At 40.4% G+C, this 24,830-nt stretch overlaps 1 protein-coding gene across 10 annotated transcripts in view; it reads right to left on the bottom strand.

Annotated features, from left to right (window-relative positions):
• AGAP1 (ArfGAP with GTPase domain, ankyrin repeat and PH domain 1) overlaps positions 1 to 24,830 on the bottom strand; it is a 402,057-nt gene that overhangs the window by 40,866 nt on the left and 336,361 nt on the right. For 5 of the 10 annotated variants that reach the window (XM_052791201.1, XM_052791202.1, XM_052791199.1 and 2 more), the window contains 4 exons: positions 20,988 to 21,065; positions 12,044 to 12,198; positions 9,761 to 9,851; positions 3,281 to 3,503 (listed from right to left, as the gene is read on the bottom strand). In XM_052791201.1, coding sequence (XP_052647161.1) covers positions 3,281 to 3,503; positions 9,761 to 9,851; positions 12,044 to 12,198; positions 20,988 to 21,065 — 547 coding nt within the window. The remainder of the gene's footprint in view (positions 1 to 3,280; positions 3,504 to 9,760; positions 9,852 to 12,043; positions 12,199 to 20,987; positions 21,066 to 24,830) is intronic. The other 5 variants (XM_052791204.1, XM_052791205.1, XM_052791200.1 and 2 more) reach the window with 1 other exon arrangement.

Genomic DNA, 24,830 nt, shown 5'->3' with positions numbered 1-24,830 from the left:
GAAGGGCCTGCTTTTGAAGCCATGCCAAGACTTTCAGGTTCCTTTTAGTCCAGCATGTGAACCCTCCTTGAGACTTCCAGCCCAAGAGATTCAGTATCTGTGGAGCACTCAATAACCCTTTTTTGCCCCTAGAAAGCCTGTGCGTTTCTACTGATGGCTTCATCTCCAATAGAAAGACACAACATGAAATGGTGAAACCCATGTATGTCCGATCCCCTCTACAAGTGTCTATTAACAGAGGGTCCATCATTGTGCTGACAACTTTTGCTGCTTGGGAAGTGGCACAGTGGAGACAGAAGAGTTAAGATATGCCTATCATAAAGAAACACGTGAGAAGATTGTATTTATCCAAGGTCTTTTCCTGATGCTTTGTGCTAAGCCTTTGAATCAGCTGGGGGAACAGTTAAGAAATCTGTTCTTGTGTTTCCAACACTTTATTTGCAGGCACAGCCTGAAGGTCTGAGCAAATACGTGGAAAGCCATGGAGGGTGGATTAATAAGTGGAAGTGAAAATGGGAGCACTAAGCAGGACAGATGTAGTAAGTGGGGCTGCAGAAGGGAATGAGGATATGAAAAAGTTCAGGAGAAACTTGGAGGAAAACATGGGGCCTTGGTGAGAACAGAGCTCATTGAAGCAGGGCATGTTGAGTGCGTGAACCTCTGCATATAGCGGTGCTCAGACTCCAGCTGATCCCAGAGCTCACCAGCACGGGCAGGAACAGCCCCCCAACACTAGCTATCAGTTCTCTTCCCCTTCAGAAGAAGTTTTGCTGTATGCTGTTTTCTTCCCTGATCTCCAAATATCCTTGGACTCCCTCCATCCCTCCTCCGCCAGAACTCCAAATCTCAGCTCCCCAACATATTTCTACTTGCTTACTTTCTTGCCTCTTCCCCCAGTCCCTCAACTTCAGTTGCCTCTTCCCCCTTCAGTCCCTCAAGAACAAAAAAAGGGGGGTTTGTTTAACCCCACTTCAGGTCCATTGTAGCTGCTTCTGATAGGATTCCTCAGGCAAAACTGCAAAGAGCAGCAAGAAAATGGAATGCACGACTTACATCTAAAGAACTTGAACTTACTTTCTTGCCACATCTTGCACAGAAGGATTATGATGCTAGTAGAGACCAAAGTAGAAAAGGAGGCACACGCTTTGAAAAAATAGACCTTTCAGATATTTATGTGGAAAATATCACTTCAGTCCCCACTGCAAACAGTGGAAAAAATGAGAGTAGCAAAGCAAGACTACAATTGCTTTGTGGGAATATTTTCACGTAATCTTAAAACTATTTTTTCTAACAGCTCTTCCATCACGTAAGTGTGCACCTGGACACACAGATGGAAACGCATATTTATAGAATGAATCTTTATACCTTTTGTTCAAAAATATTATAGTCCAGGAAAAAGGTGCAATTATGTCACTGACAAACGTAAACAGCTGAATATAAACATGAAGATGTACAGAAAAAAACAAGAATGAAAATAAGCCATGAGCATGAAATACAAAGAGAACAAACTTGTTTTTTTATAAGTAAAACTCACTTCCAAACCTAAAAACCTGAATAATTTAATTCAAATGGATGGTTCTCTTTTCATCACAGTCACATGTAGTTTAGATTTTTCATGACAATGTCTTTATTATATGTATACTAATATAATTTAAAAAAAAAAATCCAGTTGAGTGTATGCCTTTTCCTTTTAAAAGTATTTAGAATTAAGGTATCTCTCCAGCTCACCTCAGTAGTAAGGAGCAACATACATTTGTTAGGTGCAACAATGTAAGATCTCTGGATTAAAGTAATACTAATGACTGAAGGGCAGCAATAAGTTGGTTTCAATCTACCTGATGAAATCATTATATTAGCTGTCTAATAAAATACACGTATACAGCAGACATAACAGTTTATGTATGAACAAAGCCTCTGTGTAGGTCTCCCCGAACATTTTTATATGCATAGTCATTCATCTAAGTAGCCTGATTAATGTACTGGCTTCATTCTCGAAGATGAACCAAAGGTGGCACCACAAATTCATTTTTCAGTGCTAACGAAATAATGCAATAAGAAACAGTTGACTTTATTACAGACACCAGTACAAACCTACAGCGTAGGAGGTGGCCCAGGTATATACTCCCAGGTTGTAATTTCACTTGATCCCATACTGGAAAAAGCAGGATCCAGAGATATACATAAACAAAATCAGAATATAATTCCCTCTGATTTCTCTCATATGCAGGAAGCAAACACTGAGAGCTAAACCGCCATCGTATTGTTTGCTAACTGGGGACCGACCAGTGCTTGGATGCAGGCTGCCCCCCTGGAGCTCCCCCTAAGACAATTATGACACACTTCTTAAGACAACTTCAAAGGTTGGCCCAGCTGTGCAAGGTGGTCCAGAAGGTCTTTCTCCTGCCTGACCCCCCCTGCTGAAACGCAGTCTGCCAGAGGTCACTCTGCTTCCCCCAAGCCAATGCGTTAGTTGTAACTAGCAGCACTTGCATCTCAAATCTACTAAAATCAGGAAAGTATTTTCAAAACATCTTCTTTGACACTGATCAGATAAATTAAGCATTAAAATCCTTTAGCTTTTGGTAGAACAACATATCGCAGAAAGGTTTTCACTGTGTTAAGCTATGAGAGGTAGGTAAAATACTGTTCTCATAGGAAACACGTCCCCCCCCCCCAACTTATAGTTTCACATATATCACATAAAAAAGGTAAGCAAGTCCACAGTAAGCAGAACTTTCAACATCCATGATGAGAACCCAAAGACCTGATGGCCAGGTACAAATTCCTGGGTGAGCTTGGACTGCTGAAGGCAGATTATTAATCACAAACTGATAGTCCAAGAGCCAGGAACTTCATGGCCAACCGAAACAAAGGAATGCATTACAGTATAATTTAGATTGAGGAACAACCAGGCGGGAGGTTTCAATCTCCCACTGTTTTGTCGGTCAGTCAATTGAACAAAAAAATTGTAGAGCTGCTGATGAAACCTTCACAAGAGTGAAAAATTAAGGGGGTCACTCAACTTTTGACACCCCCCTCTTTTGACACATTTCTTCCTGGGCATGCAGTGAAGATATATATACATAATGATTTTTACAAGGCGTATTCCACGGGAGAATTTTAAAAGTCCATGTTGTAAAATGTTGTAACACCCTACCACCTCTGACTGCAATGCCAAGATGAGGATTTATGTGCTCATAGCTTACAGCCTCGGCCATGTGCAGTATCACATACTACCTGCCCGCCACGTGCCACGGTGAGATGGAGTAGGAAAGCCTACCTTGTGGAGTCTGATGAAGGTTTCATATGGCCCTGGCTGCTCTCCTCCCAGACGCTGTTTGCCAGCTCGTTCCCGATCGAAGACATCACCTTGATGAGCTCTATAGGCCAGTCATCCAGGTCGAGAGAGCGGACCCTGGAGAGATGCGTGCCAAGGTTTCGGTGTATACCTGAGCATTCGATACATATGAGGGCTCCCAGATTCAAGCTGGCCCAGTCGGGGTCTACGGGAAAAGGGACACAAGCAATTAGTACAACAAAACACCTAACAAAACTTTCTAGTTAATGTTTGTGGATAAAGATTTTGGCTCCAGGGGAAAAAAATGCAGGTGTCCTGTCCAAAAGCACAGTTGGAAGGTCTTCCAGAAGGGTCAATTTTGCCCTGTGGAGATACTAACGCTTCTGAGAAACCCTCAAGGAGTAAAAAAAAAATTGTGGAGGGGGGTCTCAAAAGATGTATCATTCCACCTTCAGTCAAAAGAAAAAGATGAATTACAGAGAAAAGAAGAAACAAAGAAAATATAAATGCAGTGGCAGGCAGCTGATGATGGAAGTAGTGGAGAAAGCCCCTCCTTGGGAATCTAGAGCCACTCGTAGCCAATTACAAGGGAAAAAGGAGAAAAAAAAAGAGTGACTAGATACAATGTCTCTGTTGCTAACTATATCAACTCCCTTAATAACCATCTATATCATCACCTACATATGGCTTTTACATCTAACACACTATGGGGTATGTTTTCATCTCTAAGATCAGGGAGATAAGTACTAAGATGAAAATGTGATACTTTGAACAGTTCCAGTTTTAGTGTACGCGCCAGAAGGATTCCACTGGCACACACACACACAAAAAAAAAAATAACCCCGCAAACGATAAGGCTGTGACAAACCTGACAAAAGCTCTGAAATTCAAAGTCATTTCCCAAGATGGTTCACTTTTTTGTCACTGTCCTGTGTTATTTAAATCTAGATTTGTATGAATGTCCCTCTCTCCAACAAACATTCATTTTAACAAATGCAATGAAAGACATATGGGAGGAATTTTTGGTGGCTTTTTTTTCTCCCCCCTGCTGTCAGATCTTTTCTTCTCGCCTTACCCTGGGCCTCTCGAAGAACTAGTAGGCTATCACGAATGCCAAGCAGGAAAATGGTGATTAACTGAGAGGGTAGGCAATTTTTATTCAAATCTAAATAAAATTTAGAGCAGATAGAAAATGAATTTCTAGTGTCACCTTCCATTCCAGTAAATTTCATCCAAAGACTCATTTTGACTTTGTGTAACCCAAAACTGAAAAGTTATTTTTGGCAGCCAAAATATGTGGAAACAAAACAATTCCTAGTTGTTTGCCATGTCATGTTTGGACAAAAAAGTATGAAAGGAAAGCAGATCATTTTAATTGCAAAGTCTCACATTTCATTGAAGGCATTGATTGACATTTCTCAGTCAGTCCTTAGAAATCTAAAAGTATTCCCAACAAGAAAAATCCCCTGTCTTACTTCACTTGAGCAGAAAACCACATCTTTCAGTTTAAAAGTTTCTGTCCATACCAAGTCTTATACTAGGAACATACAGCATGTCAGATCTCCAAAAATAAGGTGAGGCAAAACTCCTGCCGTACTGTCCAAGTCCTTGGTAGGACAACCATGACAAACTCCTTTTCTGCATATTTCTTCAGGTCACCTCCACCAGTTCCAGTGTCTTGCCAGTGGGGGAACCAGTAGTATATTTGAAACACACTAAAAAACCCGGAATACTAATTTGTTAGTAAAAGCATAAACACAGCAGATAATAATTTAAAATTTGCAAACTGTGACTCGGAATGAAACCTCTGTCTCTGACCTGCAAAGGCCAGGGTTATCTTCACAAAAATAACAAGCACAATGAGCTCAAAGAGGCACGAACTCAGAACAATACAAGAGAAAAAAATACTGATTAATATTTTTCCAATTATTCTAACAGAACTGATGTTAAGGACCTCCCAAATACCTGTGTGTACTTGAAGCACATCTAGTGTATCTTTTACTGAATAATTTTTTAAACTAATCACCTACTTCCAATTGACAGTGCTGGTAAGATCAAAGTAGTCCACCAAAGCGAGAACCAAGAAGTTAAAGGAAATTTTGTCAGGGCAGGATTTTAAATTTCGATAATCTGACAACACACAGCTGAGTGCAAAAGCGACAAACTAGGAAAGGCAAGTATTGAACTCATTATAGACATCCAGTGAAAAAACAGACTTGGCGATCTTCGTTGCAACTGGATAATGTGGAGCAAGACAGGGCTCTAATGAGGAGTTTGGACAAGTGGCAGTGTTCGATGGATTCTGGGAAAAAACTGACATGATGTCACTTACAACATCCATTTCAGTGTGTGCACATGAAAAATTGTTCTCAAAAGGATGTATGCTAGATGACACAAGTCACTACTCACCAAAAATAAAGGCAAGTTATTGTAAACTACATGCTGAGGGATGTCCCTGTTTGCAATTCACTGCTCCTATCTGCATTTTCCTCTTCCCACATGTAGTTGAGCACTTTTTAAATTTCATGCTTGGAATTTGTTATCAGTGCTTTATACTGAAAAGAACCACACATGGTTAATAAGCCATAACTATTCAAGCTGTTTTTTTTCCTTTTTTAAGATGATCAAAAATCAGCTCACTTTTCCTGCTGATGCTAAGAGTAATTATGAATTGGAGGATGCTCAGAATACTTACAACCACACGGCATGCTTTTCTTTAGTATGCATACATCCAGATTGGATGGCAAAAGAAGGAAAAAGCCCATTCAATGCAGCTAGAGGTGCTATAAAGCCAATTTCCCTTTGTTTTACTTATAATTTGTCAAACAAAAATGAGCTTTTTTACATCACTGAATGTTCCCAGATTACAGTTTTCAGCTGTCCATATTCTTAAAGGTATTTAGTTCTCTCCTTCTTTAAACACCTCCTCCCCACTTTGACTTGCACCTCAATCAGATTGATCATTTGAAGGCAAAAGCTCTTAGAAGAGCTCTTTCAGGAGAATAACCCCTCCCCACTGTCTCCTTCGTCCCTTTGGACACAAGGTGGCTGATGAAAGGTTTTGCCATGCTAAATCCTCAGGAGTTCAACATGTGTAAGATAGCTCTGGGCTGAGCAGAAGGAATCTCTAAAGGGAGGAGCAGAAAAGCCAGGAAAAGAAGAAGCCGGGGTGAAGGCATCTTGCAGAGTTGCAGCAGGAGAGAAAAGTTTGCATCTTTTCTATTCTTAGAGAGTTTTTTTTCTATTGTGCATATAAAATTGAATCTTGTGATGGGTATGGTAGACTTGCCAGGGCCACCCAAATTATTACTTCAGTGTTTGGCTCTCAAATACAAAATACACCACAGTAAGTAATTAGACTTCTGGACTGGAAAACTCATAATGAGACTCTCCCTCTTTAAGCCCTCCCTGTTTTCTTCTACAACAGAGAAGACCTGATATTCCACGCTCTCCAGGTATCCGGAAAGAGTGACTCTCATTTGTCCTCTCACCTGCTCTTTAAGCAGTAAGACTGGAAGAGCTAAAATCCTTTGGGGGCAGAAATTTAGCTGGGTTTGCCTAATCAATTTGATCACCTTCAGCACCTTCTCCAGACAGAAGTCAGCACTGGGACTCTAATGCTCTGGGAAAAGGCAACACCAGTTTCCTTTTGCAGCATGAAATGTGATCTTCTTGGGCAAAAACTCGAGCACCTGAAGACCACTTTGCCTCATCTATTGCTCTGGGATGGGAACGTTAAAAAAAGACTTTGAAAAACTTTAGTCTGAGACTGCCAAAGGGCCAGAAGGCTGGTGGCACACAGATGCTGCTGGTACTACTGCTGTTGATTAGCATACAACAAGGCAGAAATTCCCTGGTGAAACAAAGTCCTGTGATGAAGTGCTAAAAAGGCAAAGAGCTCTAGAAAGAGGAAGAATGAGACTTCTGAAGTGGAAGATTGATGGCTCTTGAATAGAGCCGAGGGACAGCAACATCTCATATTCCTTTGCTCCCAAACATCTGGCTTTGTGAAGATGCAAACTACATAAGCTTTCCACAAGAGCACTGGCGTTTGTGATGCTAAATGCTCCGGGGGTAAGGACTTGCTCAGGCAAGGCAGAAAGGGAGAGAAGGAAATAAAGCAAAGCCTGGCAGAAAAAGCAGCAGGCTGAGGTTCACCTCATATGTGTGTTTACATTTTAAGATACATCGCTTTGGAAATACCTCAATTTTTTCAAAAGGAAAGATGGTGGCCTTAAAATTAGGAAGGCCAAATGGTGAAAAGAGTCAAAGAGGGTATAAATCATCTCCAAGAATACAAACAATTAAGAGATTCCAGTTGAGATTCCAAAATCATCCCCCCACCCCCCAAGCTACACAACAGAGCGTAGAGTGTTGCCAAAAAGGGCAGTCCCACCCTGCCCTCTCCCAGCAACATGTTCTTGGCACATCCCTTCTGCTGGCACCATGCACGAGTGGCCAGCTTGACCCATGAAGCAATCTGGATGAAAACCAACCTGGCTGAAATGGGAAAAAAAAAAAAAAAAAAAAGAAAAAAAAAAGTGCTGTTTTCTTGCACAATCATTTTCCTGATTAAACATCTAGCTTGGCTGCATAAATACAGGGGTACATGCACGACTGGTGAGAGAAACACACACCGTGGGGATAGTGTGGACTTCGGGTAGAGCTGAAACGGATCATAGATACATCAGAAGGACATGTGTGGGTGTGGGAAGTTGTCTGCAGTGAAAAAGGGATTGCACATTCCCCCTCTGCCCGGGTGACCAGTTAGCAGGGTCTAGGAAAATGCCACCCACAGCTGTACAGACAGACTGGAGCAGAAATCAGTAACACTCCCATCATGGTCTGCTCAGAGACTGCAGTGAGCACTTCAAATGAGCTAAATATACATCTAGGTCACTTGAAGACCCTGTCCTCATATACAACACAGCATCTTATATGCCGTTTACTTGAACTCTATCAAAGCTTTGGTGTAAATCTGAATGACTACCAGGTCAATACAAAAGAACGCTAATAAGTAAGAGTCACTTTGGGCTGTATATGTTAAAATACCAGCCAAACCAACATTTTCCCTTGTTTATCACATGCTGGATTACTAGCCGGTGGAACATAAAGACCTTCATTTATCAACGATGCTGTTATTTCTCTCTGTCTGTGAAAAGTCCCTGTGAAATTTCTCTTTGGAATCTCCCTCCAGCAGGTCAACAAGCTGTTTTGACAGCATCCCAGTCCTGGTGCTCAAAGCCTGGTCCAGCCAGGGCTCACATCCCTGCCTGCTGAACTGCTGGGGACAGGGCAGCTGCCTTTGTTCTTGATCCACTTCCTATGGACAGCATACGAATATCCGACAATTGACAAAAGCAGCAACTAAAATCAGTCTGTACATGAAGCAAATTTTTATGGTATGGAAAAGTCTTTTTTATTTTAAACAGCTGTTAATGCGCTAACCACCTTCCCTTCAAGTCTTCACAGGATGAGGCAGAGGATAATAGCTTTCTTTGGTGGATGACTGAATCAGCGAAATTGCTTACTATACAAATAGCAAATTTGGCGTGCAAAAGCACTTGCACTTTCGTATGAATGTTCATTTTAAATTTAACTGGGATGTTAGAATGTCTTAGACCAGTCGTCAAAATCCCAAACAGCAAGCCTTAAAAAATTATACCCAAAGAAAAATAAATTAATATTTTTCCATTTTAAGCACATGTAAAAATCACAAGAAAAGTTCTGAATTTCAAATATCAAAGGAAAAAAAAATGCAAAAGTTCTCAATCCTTCTGCTTCTACAACTAATTACTTTAGAGCAAGAGTACTTCCTTTTTGTGGCTTTGTTGCAAACCCCTGGAACTAAAGAGCACCAGAATAATGACCTCGGCCGGGGTTAGTGAGGTGAACCACAGCTCAAAGTATTCTCGAGAACACTTTTCTGAACACTAAGTATATGTTTGAAAAAATAAAAAAAGGGAAAGGAACAGAAAGTGGAGAAAAAAAAAAATCCCAAATCAGTTCTGTAGTATCCAGATATAATGAGCAATGACTTCGGTTTCTTCTGACAAGTAACCCTAAAAAAACCAAACCAAAAAAACACCAATCAAGATCTACCTCTTTGAAAATATTACCATGGCACATGTGCCCTCTCCATGCAAAATAGGAGGAAAATGGAAGTAACTGATGTCAAGCAGCAAACTTCTTTTTCCTTTTCTTCAAAGGAAAGAAATGCTGACATTTAAAATGGCATGTGAAACAAACCGGGGAAAAAATTAGGGCACATCTGACACAGTGTATATTAAATATAAATTAACATAAAATAAGTCTGATGAAGCAAACTCCATAATGAAGAAGAAACATGTGAACAACATATGGAACATAATACCAAAAGAGACAAACCCCGTGGTGAGCAATCACCTAAGCCTTGGCCAAGGAGAATTGGTCAATTTTCTGTAGTCACATGGCCATACTTACTCTGTGCTTCACAGTCCACACAGTGGGAATTGCCTCTGATGTTCCTTATGGACTGCAGGGCCATGGCCTCATTCTGACTCGTCAGGCGGGACTGTGTAGATTTAAAGAAATTCATAAGCAACAAATAAGAACCCAATGAAATTAGATGACACAACGGTCAGCTGAACGAATGGCAAAACCCAAAGCTTAGACCAAGGTTGAATGAACATCATCAAGGAACCTCAAGTCCTTGGTTTGCCTCTCAAGAAATGGTGATCCTTTGGCATCTCCAAGTACTGCAAGTCCATGCCTGCCAAGCAGGGACTCCTCTTTCCTCCCATGTGTCTTGACAGCTCGGGATTTCTCCCAGGGCTCTCTATGCCCTGTGCAGCAGCTCCCAGCATTTTGGCGTCTCCAGCCTGGATTCTAACAAGTGGGGAGACCGCACAGAGAAAAATCGAGCTTGAAAATGAACCCCACTATTCACAAGAACAGTAGTCACAGTGTAGGTTTGCTTCTTGAGATAAATTAGATAAGAATATTATTTTATAAAATCCATTTCTTTTATTGATGTGTATGCTTTTGCTAATGAAGACTAAGGGATGGTTTGCAAAAGCAGCTGAAACCTTTTTATCATCAAAAGGTCAGATTTAGTCAGATGGCTCCCATTTAAATTCTCTCCATGATGACCTGCCAATGACCTCTACTTGGACCTGGAGAGACTGTCACAATGTACAAGTACTTCAGCTGTATCCAACTAAACTGCCTTGTGGGCTCTCTGAGAAGAAAACTGTTAGCTGTAACAAGTGGTAGACTCTTTGCAATGAATTGATTTAAGCAGGATGAGGACTGGGTCTTCAGTATGGCCATGGGGAGATATGTCCTCCTGATCTATTAATAGGACACCTACTAAACCTGTCCAACTAATTGCACTTTGCTATTGCAGCTAGCTCTTCTGACATGTTTTGAGACCTCAGTCATACTTTACAGGAAGAAACCTCTCTGAGTCACTTACCAGCCACTCTTTATCCTCTTTTGTATTAGTATTTTTACATAGGTGTTAGTGTACAATTCCTCTTTTGTGCTCCCTTAACATACATATTAGAATATGTAAATCCATGAAAGGCAAGAAAATATTTAAGCAGTGATTTTTCTCTATCTCAGAAATACATATTGGAAATAAATAATTTTTTTAAACAAAACAGGAAGTAAATTATATTATGATGATGATAATCAGATGGTGTCTGATCTACTCTAGTAGATCAGGGCAATGAAAGCAGGCATTCATTTCAAAATATGAGTCTCCTCCTTGCAATATAAAATCATTAATGACAACTGTTAGGTGGATAACATTAAAGGATCTACAGCTGTGAACAATTATTGCCCATTTCCCTCCACCGACTACCATGCAACACCTTGCTCTTTAGTTGTGAAGAATCTGCAGACACAGAGACTCAAGAAGGAGAAGTTCTCCTGCCCTTCCAAAAATGAGCAACGGCTGAAGTCGTCTCAAATTTTAAACATTTATTTTGACAGGAAAGGAGAAAAAATTACTTCTGTTATCATATGAAAGCATTGCAAGGTAGAAGGCCTCTTCCTCTTAGGCCATGTTCTTCTTCCCCCAGAAAGCTTTGATGAACTGTTTCTGGATTTGCTTTGTGTTATATTAGCTAAGGCAGAAAACCATAAAAAATTAATTCAGTGTAATTAAAGAAAATAAAAATTGCACATATGCTTTGATTTCTGTGATTTGTATTACTTCATCATGGCAGAATCCTATGACTGAACATTACTGCACATTTATGGTTAGGTCAACCAGAATGTTCAGTTAAATTCTGCCATGCTTAGCAGATTTAACTAGAGATTTGACTAGTAAATATGCCAGTTTTGGGGTCTGCCTCCACTCTTCTCTGAGACAGGCTTTTCCTAAAGGGCCTTCTGCAGACCTCTAACCTGAAACAAACCTGAATGTGCAGCAGTGACTACACTATACAACCTCTCCGTAGGGAGAGTCCATGACAGCCCCGAGTTTCAGTCAAAACTTTAAGAGCAATATCAAAGTCAAAACAGATAATCCAGGAGCTCCATTAATTCAACTGCTGTAAAAAACTGTAAAACAGGCTACAGCACCAGCTGTCTTGAAATATCTGAGATATGCCTGCAGCTCTAACGCTACTCTGTCATGTGTGTAATACATGCATGACACTAGGAGTAGAGGTTTAAAATTCAGAGTTCTTGATTTTGCTTTCATCTTAATGATCACCCACCCGTTACTTATTTTCAGTATTACTCTGTGCACCATACCTTGTTCTTGCTGCTCTCGCACGACTGTAAACTGGCCAAGATCTGACTCTCTATGGCTTGTACCCAGGCATCTCTTTCTTCATATGTGGTAGCTTCAAAGTGCCAAGTCTGGCCGGTGAGAGAGACAATGATAAACTCAAAGTTTTCTTCTTGTTCTGGGAAAAAAAACCCATGCAATAGGAAGAAAAGATTAAGTTTAAGGATATCGATAGCTAGGCCTAAACAATCTTGGTTGATGAGCATTTCTGCAATGTGACAAGCAAATGCAGGTCTGGACATTTGAGGTTTGAGGCTAGATATATCCAACTACCCCGCAGTTGCGCAATGCAGCAGAAACGACTTCCAGATCCACTGCTTTTTCTCTCCAAATGTTATGCAGATAGTGTTTGGGGTAAATATTCAGTTCCTGTGTGTGTTTGTGAGTTTGGTATCGAGTCTATACCTTTCTCGAACACAAAGTGGGTAACAAGCATTATTTAGATTTAAACCTGAAGTGCTAAGAGCTACATAATATAAAAATCAAAGTGTGTCACAAAACAACTTAAAAGATGAATGGACTATAAACAGCTGACAATACAGAAAATTCGACAATTTACCCTCTTCCTTCAAGCAGCTTTTTTACAAGCACAGACACATTAAAAGCAGATGTGTACATTTTCTTGTCCACAGCATAAATAGACTGGGTTATAATACAGGATTAAAATCAGTTCAACCTATTCAACATTCACGTTCAACACGGGAGATGAGAAAATGATCTGAGAAGCTAGCAGAAAGGGTCAATGAAATATCCTTAGGGCTACTAGACTATAAGGACAAGTATTCAGGCCAGAGGACTGCAGCATATGAAAATACCAGCAGTACTGAACTAAATGGACACACACTCTAACTACACATGGGACACAAAAGTCAAATTAAAAAAATCAAGGAAGCTGAAACAGAGCAAGTGGAATTGGGAAGGGCAGGCATGAAGCATGAAAGGAAAAGAATAACAGAGCACAAAGTTCTGGTGAACATCAGCCATAATGGGCTTTAGAAAGAGCATTTACATTCACTTGTCTGCTAATGACTTATTATATATTCAGAGCCATGAAACTCCTGAATTACCTTGTGATCCATAAGCATGCAAAGTTAAGTTACAAATCTAGCACTAGCTTTAAAGACTGTACTGCTGCTCACTGGCAGTCATTTTCTCAACCTGCAGCACAACTGGTTTTCTTTGATAAACTCCATGCTAGCAAGGCCAGTGCTTACAGTGGTTTAATGACGCCTCAAAAAATAGCAGAAGGTTACTTTGCACCTCCAGGTGAGAATAAACACGGAGGTGAAGGTTATTTCCAGGTGCATGAGGGCACCTGAAGCAGCAGTTTTACTGAAGTAATAGTGTGTGGGATAAGCGGGAAAAGAAAGGTAAGAGAAATGATGCAACTGTACAGCTACAACTACTTTTCCATTTTAGCATCACTGTGTTAGAAACAAACACATAGAGTCATTATCCAAAATGCTACAAATAAATCATGGAAAAAGCCACATTTATCAAAACAGAGCTTTCAAGAGCTTATGAGGAAAATGTAGGAGGAACTACTCAACGATAAAGGAAATTACGTTCAGTCCTGTGCGCTGTCTCCTGTAGGACAACACAGTTATGGTCTTCCACTTACGTAGAAGTGGTATGGCATATGGTCAGTGGGGAGTGGTACAGGCACATGCAGAGTTATGCATGTGTTGATGAAAACAGGGAATGATGGTGAAGGAAGAGAACATGAAAAACTGAATCCCACCTGAAGCAGCCCCCCTGCAGAGTCCCATTTAGGAAATTCATCATTTTTAGGCTTTTCAATGGCTTTTAAGTGATAAAACTTTGTAATCCTGAAGGCTTACTAAAGGAGGATTTCCAAATGCTGGTCACTAAATGTTCAGAGAAGCCTTCTGTATAAATTACTCAGTGCAGGTGGTACAGAGACGTGCGTATCGTTATGGCAGGAATCCTGCAACATGCAGTAACACAAAGGCCCTTTTCAGCCTCACTCCATTATCTGCACCTTGTGCCCTTCTCCCTCAGCCCTTCCCTTCTCCACTTGCAGCTCTGCTCCAGGCTGCATCGTATTCTCCCTGCACTTCTCTCCCCTGACCATATGCCATACCACTCCTACGTAAGCCAAAGGTTTGGTATAAGCTGAAGGAGCTGCCTACTAGAGAAAACAGTCATTTTGCCACCTCAAGTTAAAAGTTCCCCACACCTCCTTTTTAAGCAAGGAGGGGAGCTCTGTAGGGATGCAAAGACAGAAGAGAACGAGAGAAGAGACTTCTTCAGTGCACCTGCAGGGCTGACTTTTCAATGCATAACAACTCAACAAGAATATATGGTATATAACTATGACTCAACAAGCATATATGCTATAACTTTAGAGAGTCTCTCTGCACTACTCCTGTACCAGTTCATCCCAGCATTTAAGTACTAGGTGACTTTCCAGCATTACAATTCCAGACCTTAAAAGAAACACATACAATCAAGATGCAGTGTCACTAAATCCTCCGATCTCCTCTTTGCCATTAATCCTTATCATATACATGAAGCTGGTTTGCCCAAGAAGGGCTTATGAGCAATAAACTCTGCAATTTAGCCAGTGAACCGTTTAAAAGCGAGGTTGAAATACCATCCTCGCAGCAATACCTCTGCAAGCTTTGTTTTCCAGAAATGCTACACAAAGTTATTCCCCTGCTTACGGGAGACCTATGGCAGAACACACAAACCTGCCTATTCAGGTGACTGGAGTGCAATTCGGGAAACACCTCGAACTATTTCCTGTGGTCGCTCTTTTATACGCCTACTCTCCCTTTTCCCAAGGGAGAGGTTCCCTTGTTTCATCTCCTGACCTTTTTTGCTGTGACTGGCTGACACCGTGACAAAAGCTGGAAAGACCTTGCCCAGCCTTTGTGGCTCGGGATTGCAAAGTCCACATAACACACTGGTGAGTTTGTCCCGGTACGGCCCCATTTATGGGTTACGAGGGCTGCAGTGTGTTTTAAGGTTGGGCTGGAAGGACATTTTCAGTTCATCAGCAAGTTAGCTGAAAACTTGGTCATCGCTGATGATACATTAAGAACATACAAGTTTCCACTCTCTGATACCCACTGAAGCTTCAGGTTTACTCCCTAAAAAGCTCAGATTGAAAAGCAACTGTGCCAGTTGAAGATTTGTTCAATAATACGTTTTCTGCTTAAATACACCGATTTTTTTTTTTGTAAGCACAATTGTGAAACAAAGCGGCAGTGCCTGCTTCACATCACCCACAGGGCAATGCCTACAAAAGAAGAGTAGCAAACGTGTATGTCCTTAACCACTGCATACATGAACAGGAAAATCCAGGCGGCAGAATGAAATTGTTCAGTTTTACTCTTCAGTAAAATTATAGGTTGTACTATTTAAATCCCTGTGAGCCCAATCACAAAATTTTATTAAACAGTTTTCCATGTTTAACAGTTATTCATAGAAAGGTCCACTATAATAGTATTTTAGCACCATCAACCTGTCGAAATCAACCTGCCCAATTACTCCAAACTACATTAATAACACCGGATATTACACTAATTGTGTCCAGTTTCTATGCAGACGAGGTCCCGCGGGGCTAATTTTGCATCCTCAGGGGCAAGCAACTCAGCCATCAACCTGATTTCACTAGTAATCCCTCCTCATTACACAAGTCCAGGCTGTCAAACTTTTTTTTAAAAAAAGGTTAATGGGCCAATCAGTCATCAATTATTTCCTGGAATGCCAGCAGACAAAGGGTTAAAGTGCGAAGAACCAGCTGCAACTGATTTCCATTTGGAAGTTGTTATCAACAGGAGATGTCTACAATTTTGTTGTTGTTGTTTGTTTTGCCTTTTTTTTTTTTAAGTGGGAAGGGGTCATTTATAAGATTATGATGATATGGAACCTAAAGCACAAGAGATTTTTTTTTTTAGTGGAAGTGGGCATGCGATCAGTGAATTTTAAGAAAACCACCACACCACTTCCAAGAAGCTACGCGATACCACTGTTTATGCTGCACATACTGTTTTCGCCATTATCTTTTCATAGTAAAGTTACTGCATTTAACCCAAGTTAACATTTATTTTGCTCTGCCAAAAGGCGGACTTTGCTACAGCCCACCCACTTACAGAAAACAAGATACAGAATTTCTTACGAGCAAAGGACTGTGCAAGGGAAAACAAACATTTAGGCATGGTCTCACTGCATTCCCGTACCAATGCCTGTGTTTATTGTACGTAACAGAGATCAGATTTAGAAAACTACACGAAAAATAACTACAGGATACAATTAGTCTATAACTTGTTCCAGAGAACTCAATTAAGTCTACTAAAATGTAGGGAAAACACAGGTCCAGAAGCAGTTACACCTCTCGGTATCCCGTAAGAGCGGTTCTAAAAGGCGTGCATGCATCAGTTTGTTCACAATTTCCAATTCCCACATCTTTTATTCTCAATATTAAGAACTGCATAAATAGCCACCGACACCTTGCACCTGTGGTGGGTAACCACAAGCACAGTTTGAAGTCAACAGAAGACAATGGCCCCTTTCCGCCAGGCACCCTACAATCAGATACTACACCCATCCCAAAAGTCTGCTTTGGAACAAAAAAATATTTCTACTTTTCTATGGGTATAAAACAAAGACTTGCCAGGCTTAAGGCATTTCTCATAGGCTTACACGAATATTTTGCCAGAATCAGAAATAAAACTGAATCTTCTGGCTTCCAAGCCAACCAGCCTCTTTCACTAGGTGCCAGGTTGTGCATTTGCATCTTTGCCCAACGTAGTTGTCATCAGAGGATCCTTGTGCTGCTGCTAATTAATAGTAACTCACTGTGCATGGCTGGTGGATGATGCCACTCACACAGGAAACACTTTCCAGAAACAAGAAGTCAAGTGCAGAACCGAAAGACTCTCAATAGCGTATTTCAAACACCCGTGAAGCATCTTCAAGAGTTGAGGTTACGGCTTGAAACCCAGTCAAGCCTGCCTCAAGTAACACTGAGACCTATTTAAGCTCCCTTTTTATCACACCCTCCTCCCTCTCTCAAAAATCGCTTCCACTCAAGCACCCTTCCTTAATAACCCTTCATCTTTTCAAAAGGATGAGAATGAAAAACTGCCAAGGTGCCCCAGCAATCAACATTAGATGTTGACAATATACAATTTGTTTACAACAAAGGCACATGTTATTTACGTACTATATAATATTAACTATCGTTACCTTTTGCCACTTGGTGTAAATTATCCCTGTAACTTGGAAGATAAGTATGTTTATTAGCAGCCTCAATTAAGGAAATATTTGTGCCATGTCCCACTGGGCATGACTATGCTAATACTTCTCTCCCCTTTCCAAACCCAGTGTCTAAATCTAATTAGTTCTGAAAATCAACCCTATCAGGACAATAGAGCTCTGCTATCGGTTGCCCACAGCTCTTGATAAAGGTTGTGTTCCACTGGAAGAATTTTTCAGCGGTACTGTTTTATATCGCTACCCCTGAGTGACAAACTGGTGATGAAAGGCTGGTTTCTAGCTCAAGGGACTAAGCCTCCCCCTGCCATACGTACTTGTTGTTTTATTTGGATGCCAAGACAACGCGACTTGAAGAAATCCATGAAGTAATTTTAAAATTCAGTACCTACAGTACGTGAGCCTACACTTGCATTGGGTGTTTCCTAACACATTTCAAGCCTGTGGTTTACTTATAAAATTATACATGTTTCACAGCTTAAGAACTTGCTTAACCTAGAGGTGTTGCAAAGCCAAGCCTATTGGGCAGAGCCTATCTCAGGTGCTCTGAACAGCCTCCCCTTCCATCTGCCATAGTTAGCAAAAGTGAACTTTCTGCATAGGCACAGCACCACGGCAGCAACAGCATCACTAACTTTTAAACAAAAGGTAGTTTGGGAGTTAATGAACACGTGGAAGGAAAGTTTTCCATCAGAGTCTGGCAACTCTGATGCAGCACTGTTTAACATGTCACATACGTAACCATGAAGACTGAAAAAATGAGGATTTATGCACATTAAACCGTAGCATGCAGAGCTCAGCCATTTAGTTTCGTAAAGATACTCCTTTCTGCTGTGCTGCAAAATCTGTTGATATAGGAAAAATAATTCTGTATTTTAATAATACTGCTATGATAGCAGGTATAAGTGACTCCAGCTTGTCTTAAAACCAGAGCGGTGTCTTTTTTAAGTATAACCACTGATACTACATACTTTCCCCCTAGAGAATCAAAGGATTGCTTAAAGCCTGGCTGCCTACAATAAGGAGCAGGCGGGACTTTTTCATTTGTCAGTGGCTCCCTATAGAAAAAACCCCAAATCTGAAAATGGAGAGTTTTGGCCAATCTCTAAAATTAAAGAAAGTAAAATTTCTTGCAATCGTACAAAACTGATGAAGTAACAGCGGAGAACAAAGCTGTACAATGCACTGCTTCTCTCTGCCCTCAGAAGTTAGAGTCCTTCAGCTGCGATCGTAAGATCACCCAGCCACCCCTGTGAAAACCCTACCCTTCCTCGCTCCTCTGTGAACAGCACAGACCCATCAGAGCACAAGAGACCCACCACGCTGAGGACCATCCATTTACCTGCTTCTGCCAAGCATCTACAAAACAGATGCAGCATCTGAGCTGCAGATTTCTCCACCTTAATCCGAGATTTTGCTACCTGGAAACATAAAGAATACCTAAAAATAACAGGACCGGCATTAAAAATTATTGGAGAGGCTGCTTTCTAGATCAAGCTTTCAAAAATGGGACTGTACACTACAGAAATATTTTTGGTCTGTAAAAAGGTGTAAGTGCAATTGAGCAAGCATGCGCTAAAGACCAAAGCAGATTTGTTATTCTGGACTGTCATTTCCTATCATCGTTCTCTTTTTTGAAGGCATAATTATCTAAACATGTGGCTTTTAATACTTACAATGCTCATTAACTCGACATTTGCATGTCTTGCCATTCCAGCTTTCACACAAAGGCTTAAGGTACCAGCTCAAACATGCAAAGCTATGGAGAACATTGAACATTCAGTTTTTAGCAGGGATAATACTTCCAAAAAAAGACACATTTGCCTAATTTCAGAATTTCATTTTGATGATACGCCTCAAAACTCTTTGGACCATGGCTATCAGCAACATGTTCCCATACACTTATCCAAGGTGTCTTTGATACTTAGTTTGATCAGCACGATAAAAGATTCCTCAAACTAGAGAGGCCCTAAAAAAAAATTAAATCTTTATCTATAAAACACAGGGGAATTCTTTATACTTGTTTCCCTGTTGCAGTTTAATAACAGGTAGATATGAAATCACAAGCTTCTCAAGCAGTAAACCTGTAACAACAAACATGCCTGCACACTGATTAAAAGAAAAATCTGGCTGGGAGATAAAAAACAGCAAATACAGAGAAAATTACAGATCATGAAAAAGTTATCTATTAGTTTCCTATTAAATGGGGGAGACCCCCCCAACTTATTAATATCTGACCATCATTTTCTCTCATTTCATATTTCTACTTCATACTTGAAAAGAAAAGGAGCAAAATAGACAGTTTTGCAACTGTTGCTCTGAAAGGTAATAATTTTACATTTACACTGAGAAATAAACCAAAATTATAATTAAAAAAAAGCTTCCTTAACAAGCTGCAGTAAAATCACACTTTTGTTTCCTACATACACTTTGTCTGGCAGTGAGAGCAAGGCATCCGACAGCAATACAGCAGTAATTGTGCAAAAAAAGGACGGTGATATAAATCACCAAAGGTTAATGATCAGGATGTGAACAGAGGGACTTGTTTACAGAAATAGCATGCAATTTAAAATTTACAAGAGATTTAATGCTACCGCTTGGCAATCACTAAAATCAACAGCCCAGAAAACAGTGACATTAAGAAAAATATTACAGTTATAATCATTCCAAAATAAGTCAATTAGTGTTAGGGCATGCGCTTGCGATTACTTGACCCATTTGGTTCGCACTTAAGTGAAGAAAAAAAAAAAAATCCCCCTCCCTTATACTGAGATTACTGAGTTGTGACCTATTTTGCATTCCCTATTTCTTACACCATCCCTCTTACATGCTGTTGGAGATGGTGCCGGAGGTTTTTTTTTTTCTCTCCTTGCCTGGCTTCCAAGTAATTCTGACCTTTGACATTTGTAATAATAAAAAAAAAAAAAAAAAAAGAAGGAAGTTTATAATTGTGTTGTTCAAATGAAGGTGGAGGGGGGAAAAAAAATTCAATGTGCTATTATACAAAAGCCATGACGGCTGTCTTCGGTGGAAAAAAAGCAATGTAAGTCAATTTGTGAACTTTGGCACCGGGTGACCTTTAGAAATACAACAATATACAGAATTTACAAGCAAGAGTAGCACATGCAAATGACCCGGCACTGTCTCGCCTTTGGATTAGAGCTGCAAAGAGCATTATGGAGAAGGCTTGCACAAAACAAATTAAGACTGTTACTTAAATGTCACGGCACACTATTGTATTTGGCTACAGATCATTACACCTGATACTAACACTTTTAAAAACTGTAATAACTTGGGAAATATTACATTGAGTGCCCACATGTAGAAAGGGAAAAAATATATATATATAAAAAATAAATAAAAGAAGAAAATGGGTTCCTGAAGTAATTTAAACATCACCACTCCACGACTAGAGGGAAAGGTCAAAATTTAAGTAAGCTGAAAGGAACACGAATGGCAAAATAAAACGCACAAACAAGAAGATGAAAAGACCAACTGGAATGACTCTGCAAACACGAGATGAAAGCACGCATGCTTTGGGCAAATTTGATTTCCATGCCCGCACTGGGTAAGGGAGAGACGCAAGGAGGACAATTTTCAGAAAAGCGGGTTAAAAAAGGGGTAAGAGAGGAGGTGTTCATCTAAAACGGGTGGGTTTGTTACCTTCAGTGTTGGTACTGCTGCTGCTGTATATATTTCGCAGGCTACCAACACGGTTTAGTTTCCAAGCTTTGCGTTTGGCTGCATCCAGAGAGCAGAAGGGGAAGAGAAAAAAAAGAGAATAAAAATAAAGAAAAACGAGGGAAAAAAATGAGAAAGGGGAGAAAAGGAACATCAAAATAGCATGTGAAGTAAAATACAAGCACAAGCCTGTTAAAACATGTGAAGAGCTACACACAGAAAATGCACACAGGACTTTACAGCCTCTCCAATCCACGGACAATATGGAAAGCCTCTTATTGAGAGTGATTTTTTAAGTCTCTACAACATGACACGATTTGACAAGATTAAATGGATCTGCTATCGGAATAGACAAAAACAGACCAGCAGAAGTAAAAAAAATGCAGGAAGTATTTGTACAGCGGATACAAGACTAGACAAAACAGCTACTGTAAAACACGATTTAATTAATAAGAAAACACAGACAGACAAGAGCTCCTTCTCCTCCAAAAGCCTGTATTGATCACTTGGTGCCTGTAGTTCACCTTTAAAACACCTTTAAATCACCTTTTTACATCATCACCTTTAAAAGTTGAGGTGATGATGTAATGGCCTTAAATCCTCATAACAACAAAGCATGTTATTTGTAGCATTGAGCTTAGAGGCATTACTTAATTATTTTGAAGAGTGTCAAGTAGACATTGATGCAATTGATGTTTGTGGTCCTCCCTCCTCCCCCAGGCAAATCACTGCAAAATCAAAGTGTTTAATGGGAAAGTTAAAAAATGTATATTCTTTATTCAAGAGGCAACACCCTTGCTTTATTAGAATTGCCCCAAACTTTGAGATTCTCTGAGTTCCCAGCTGCTGTTTTACAATTAGCAGAAAATACTGCTCAAAAGCACTCCATTCCCGTGCTCATTAGGAGAGAGCACACTTCCACGTTCTTTAAAATCGACATGTTTTGCCTCAAGAGTGAATTCACAGCGTGAGAAGCACGTTCAATCAACAGTATGTTTAGCCTGGGTTTCATCAGGCAGGAACGGCATGAAACATCCGAGTACACCATGACACTGCTGGCACCTAACAGTGACTGAAATAACAGACGTCCCCGCTTCCTCACCCACGGACATGCCCACATCTGAGGAGGGAACCGTGTATCTGCTAAAAGTGGTATCTCTACAGGCTTTCCAGCCACCGCATCAGCTTACCTAGTCAAGAAATAATGATGCAGCACTGCTTGGCATGCAACTATTTTGTAAAGTCTGTTTTATAGGAGCAGGAAAGAGATTGCTGGGGTCAGTGACAAGTGGAGGAGCATCCAGACCTCCGTCTGAGCCACCCTTCTCCGCGGGTCACCCAGCCCTCCTGCCCACAGACAGTGGAGAGCTTTGAGTTTGGGCGTGAGACTTCTAAGAAGGACAGCATCAGTTACATTAATTATGATTAATTTCTAAGATGCGTTTGAAAATGGAACAGTCTTCCACTCACATTCAGCTCAGGGTCTGTTATGAAGAAACTCATATGGTAAATCTGGAGTAAGACCATTGTCCCCCTCACCACAGATGCTCCTCACCATTTAGGATGACATGAGCATCGCACAATATAGCGAGTACTGTGATAAAATAATTTTAAAATTTTCTTTCTGTATTTATGAGAGAACTTTTTAATGCCCCACAAAACTCAGACCAAATGGCTGCTTCCACAGAAAAGGAACAGTGACGCAAAGTCATTCCTATCTTTAACAAAAAGCTTGATTTTCAACTAAAGAGCTAAGGCTGGAAGAGAAATGCCTAAACACCCTAGACTGTTAAGCTAGATACTGTTTTAATAAAGCCATCTGCAGTCTTTAATGCTATATACTCAAAAGGAGGATTGAATGTCCGAGTGACATGCTTTAGAATGCATCTCACTGAAACGAAAATAGATAACGTTATCTGGAAGGCTAAGTTAGATCTGTCTAAAAATTAAAGTTCATCAAATCTAAAAATATCTTCATTGGGTGCATCCTTCACTATGAAAAAAATCTTCAGTTTCAAGACCTGTTTAACAAGGCCCAGCACCTAGAGAGGCACAATTTCCTAGCAGAAAACTTGTTTTTCCTGAAAAACATTTACATATAAATAGGCAAAATCAAAGTTTGGCACTCCTCAGAAAGGGAAGACGGTCTCCAGTACACAAAGACCCTTTCCCAGTTCCTTTTCATTTTTCACACTTTAATGGCACGTTAGAGCACAGCCGTATGAGCAGGAAGTGAACTCGCAGCCTGGTTTTCTATTAACCTATTGATGAAATAATCCATTTTAATGTGTTAAGTGTCATGCCTTTTTCTTCTGTTTAAACAAATGGACTTTTTCGCAGTGATGCTGAGGTCCTGATATACCTGAGTGCATCCTTTAGCATCGATTAGGCTCCAGCCTGCTTCCTCGTGGTGCTCTACTATCTTTGAAGATTCAATAATATTATCAGCAGCAAGGTTTGGACACTGCCAAGCACAGCCTCCGCGGGGTGACTGATGTGCGTGCGAACACCAGGGCCCAGCTTAGCCATCCTACCCTGCCTGCCTTCAAAATTACATACTGTCTACACAGTTTTGTTACCCACCAACAAGGCCTTAACGGGCACTGGAGGTCATTTGCCTGGTTTGTCTTTGACTTAGATCCCAGGATATTCAGTCCGTCCCATCTGGCTTCACTTGCTGGTTCTAAAGTTAATTCAACAAAAGCTCTTGTTGCCAACTCTGGAGATCTATCTATCTATCTATAGTATATATACACTTAAACAAACAAACAAATCCCAACTGGTTTCTGATAAAAAGCTACAAGAAATACTTACTGCATTATTTAACAGCAAACAAAGCTCCCTATTTAGAAAGATCTTTAAGGCAGATTGATCTGAAGTATTTTCTGGAAGCCTGTTTTCTTCAAAAAAGCCACTAAGAAGTGCCTCTAACTAGAGATACTAGAAAAATGCAAACACCTCTCTCAAATGTCAAATATCTGGAATGAAGTTAACTATTTCCCAGAAGACACTGGCTATTTAATTTAGCTTGTACTGAAGTGGCAAATGGCTAGTATTCTGCCTAGTATGTTGTGCTACCACAATCTGAATGACTAATGTATTTTAATAACGTTTCAAGAAAATCTTTTATTAACTTTGACACTTGCCCTGATCTCTGGCTTCACTGCTGACAGAAAAACAACACCTCACAGCAATCAAAGCAGTCCCCCCATCCTGACCGGCATGTAGACACGGTGTAGCAGCACAGTTTGTGCTCTTATCCAAGCTCGTTAACTCCAGAAATTTAGATTGCCAAGATTAAACTACTATCTTCGCTGGACAAATTAATTCATGCATCCTAACACTCAATCTGGACCAGCACAAGAAGTCATTAACTGTCACCCAACAGCACAGAGCTCAGCTTTTAACAACCCTGCAAAACAACGCCAGGATTGTTGCAACCTTCGACTTGATGCAAGCCATCGTCCAGCCATTCCTCCCGGTAGTGACCACAGGAAGAAATCACAATGCACTGAACCATTAAAGCTTTGACTCTCAGAGCCTAAGATGCGTTTTTTTTAAGATGAAAGGTTAAAGTGATTTCTTGAGTTCTTGAAAGGAAGCTGCTTTCAGCTGTATCATCTATGATGGGATGCATCACTCATGTGGCGCATATGTACTGGGGTGTCTTGTTCAGATGTACCAGTTAAGGACCTCGAATCCACCAGATTGATTTGTAAGGAGGAAAGAATGATGTGCTTCTATATAACTGTGTCAAGTGTAACAACAGGCCATATCTATATTAATTTTTTTACAGCAGGAGCTACTCCTCAGGTAGGACAGAGA

Source organism: Harpia harpyja, chromosome 7 (genome assembly GCF_026419915.1).
Source record: "Harpia harpyja isolate bHarHar1 chromosome 7, bHarHar1 primary haplotype, whole genome shotgun sequence".
Classification (NCBI taxonomy): domain Eukaryota; kingdom Metazoa; phylum Chordata; class Aves; order Accipitriformes; family Accipitridae; genus Harpia; species Harpia harpyja.
This window is presented reverse-complemented; position numbering and strand designations above follow the sequence as displayed.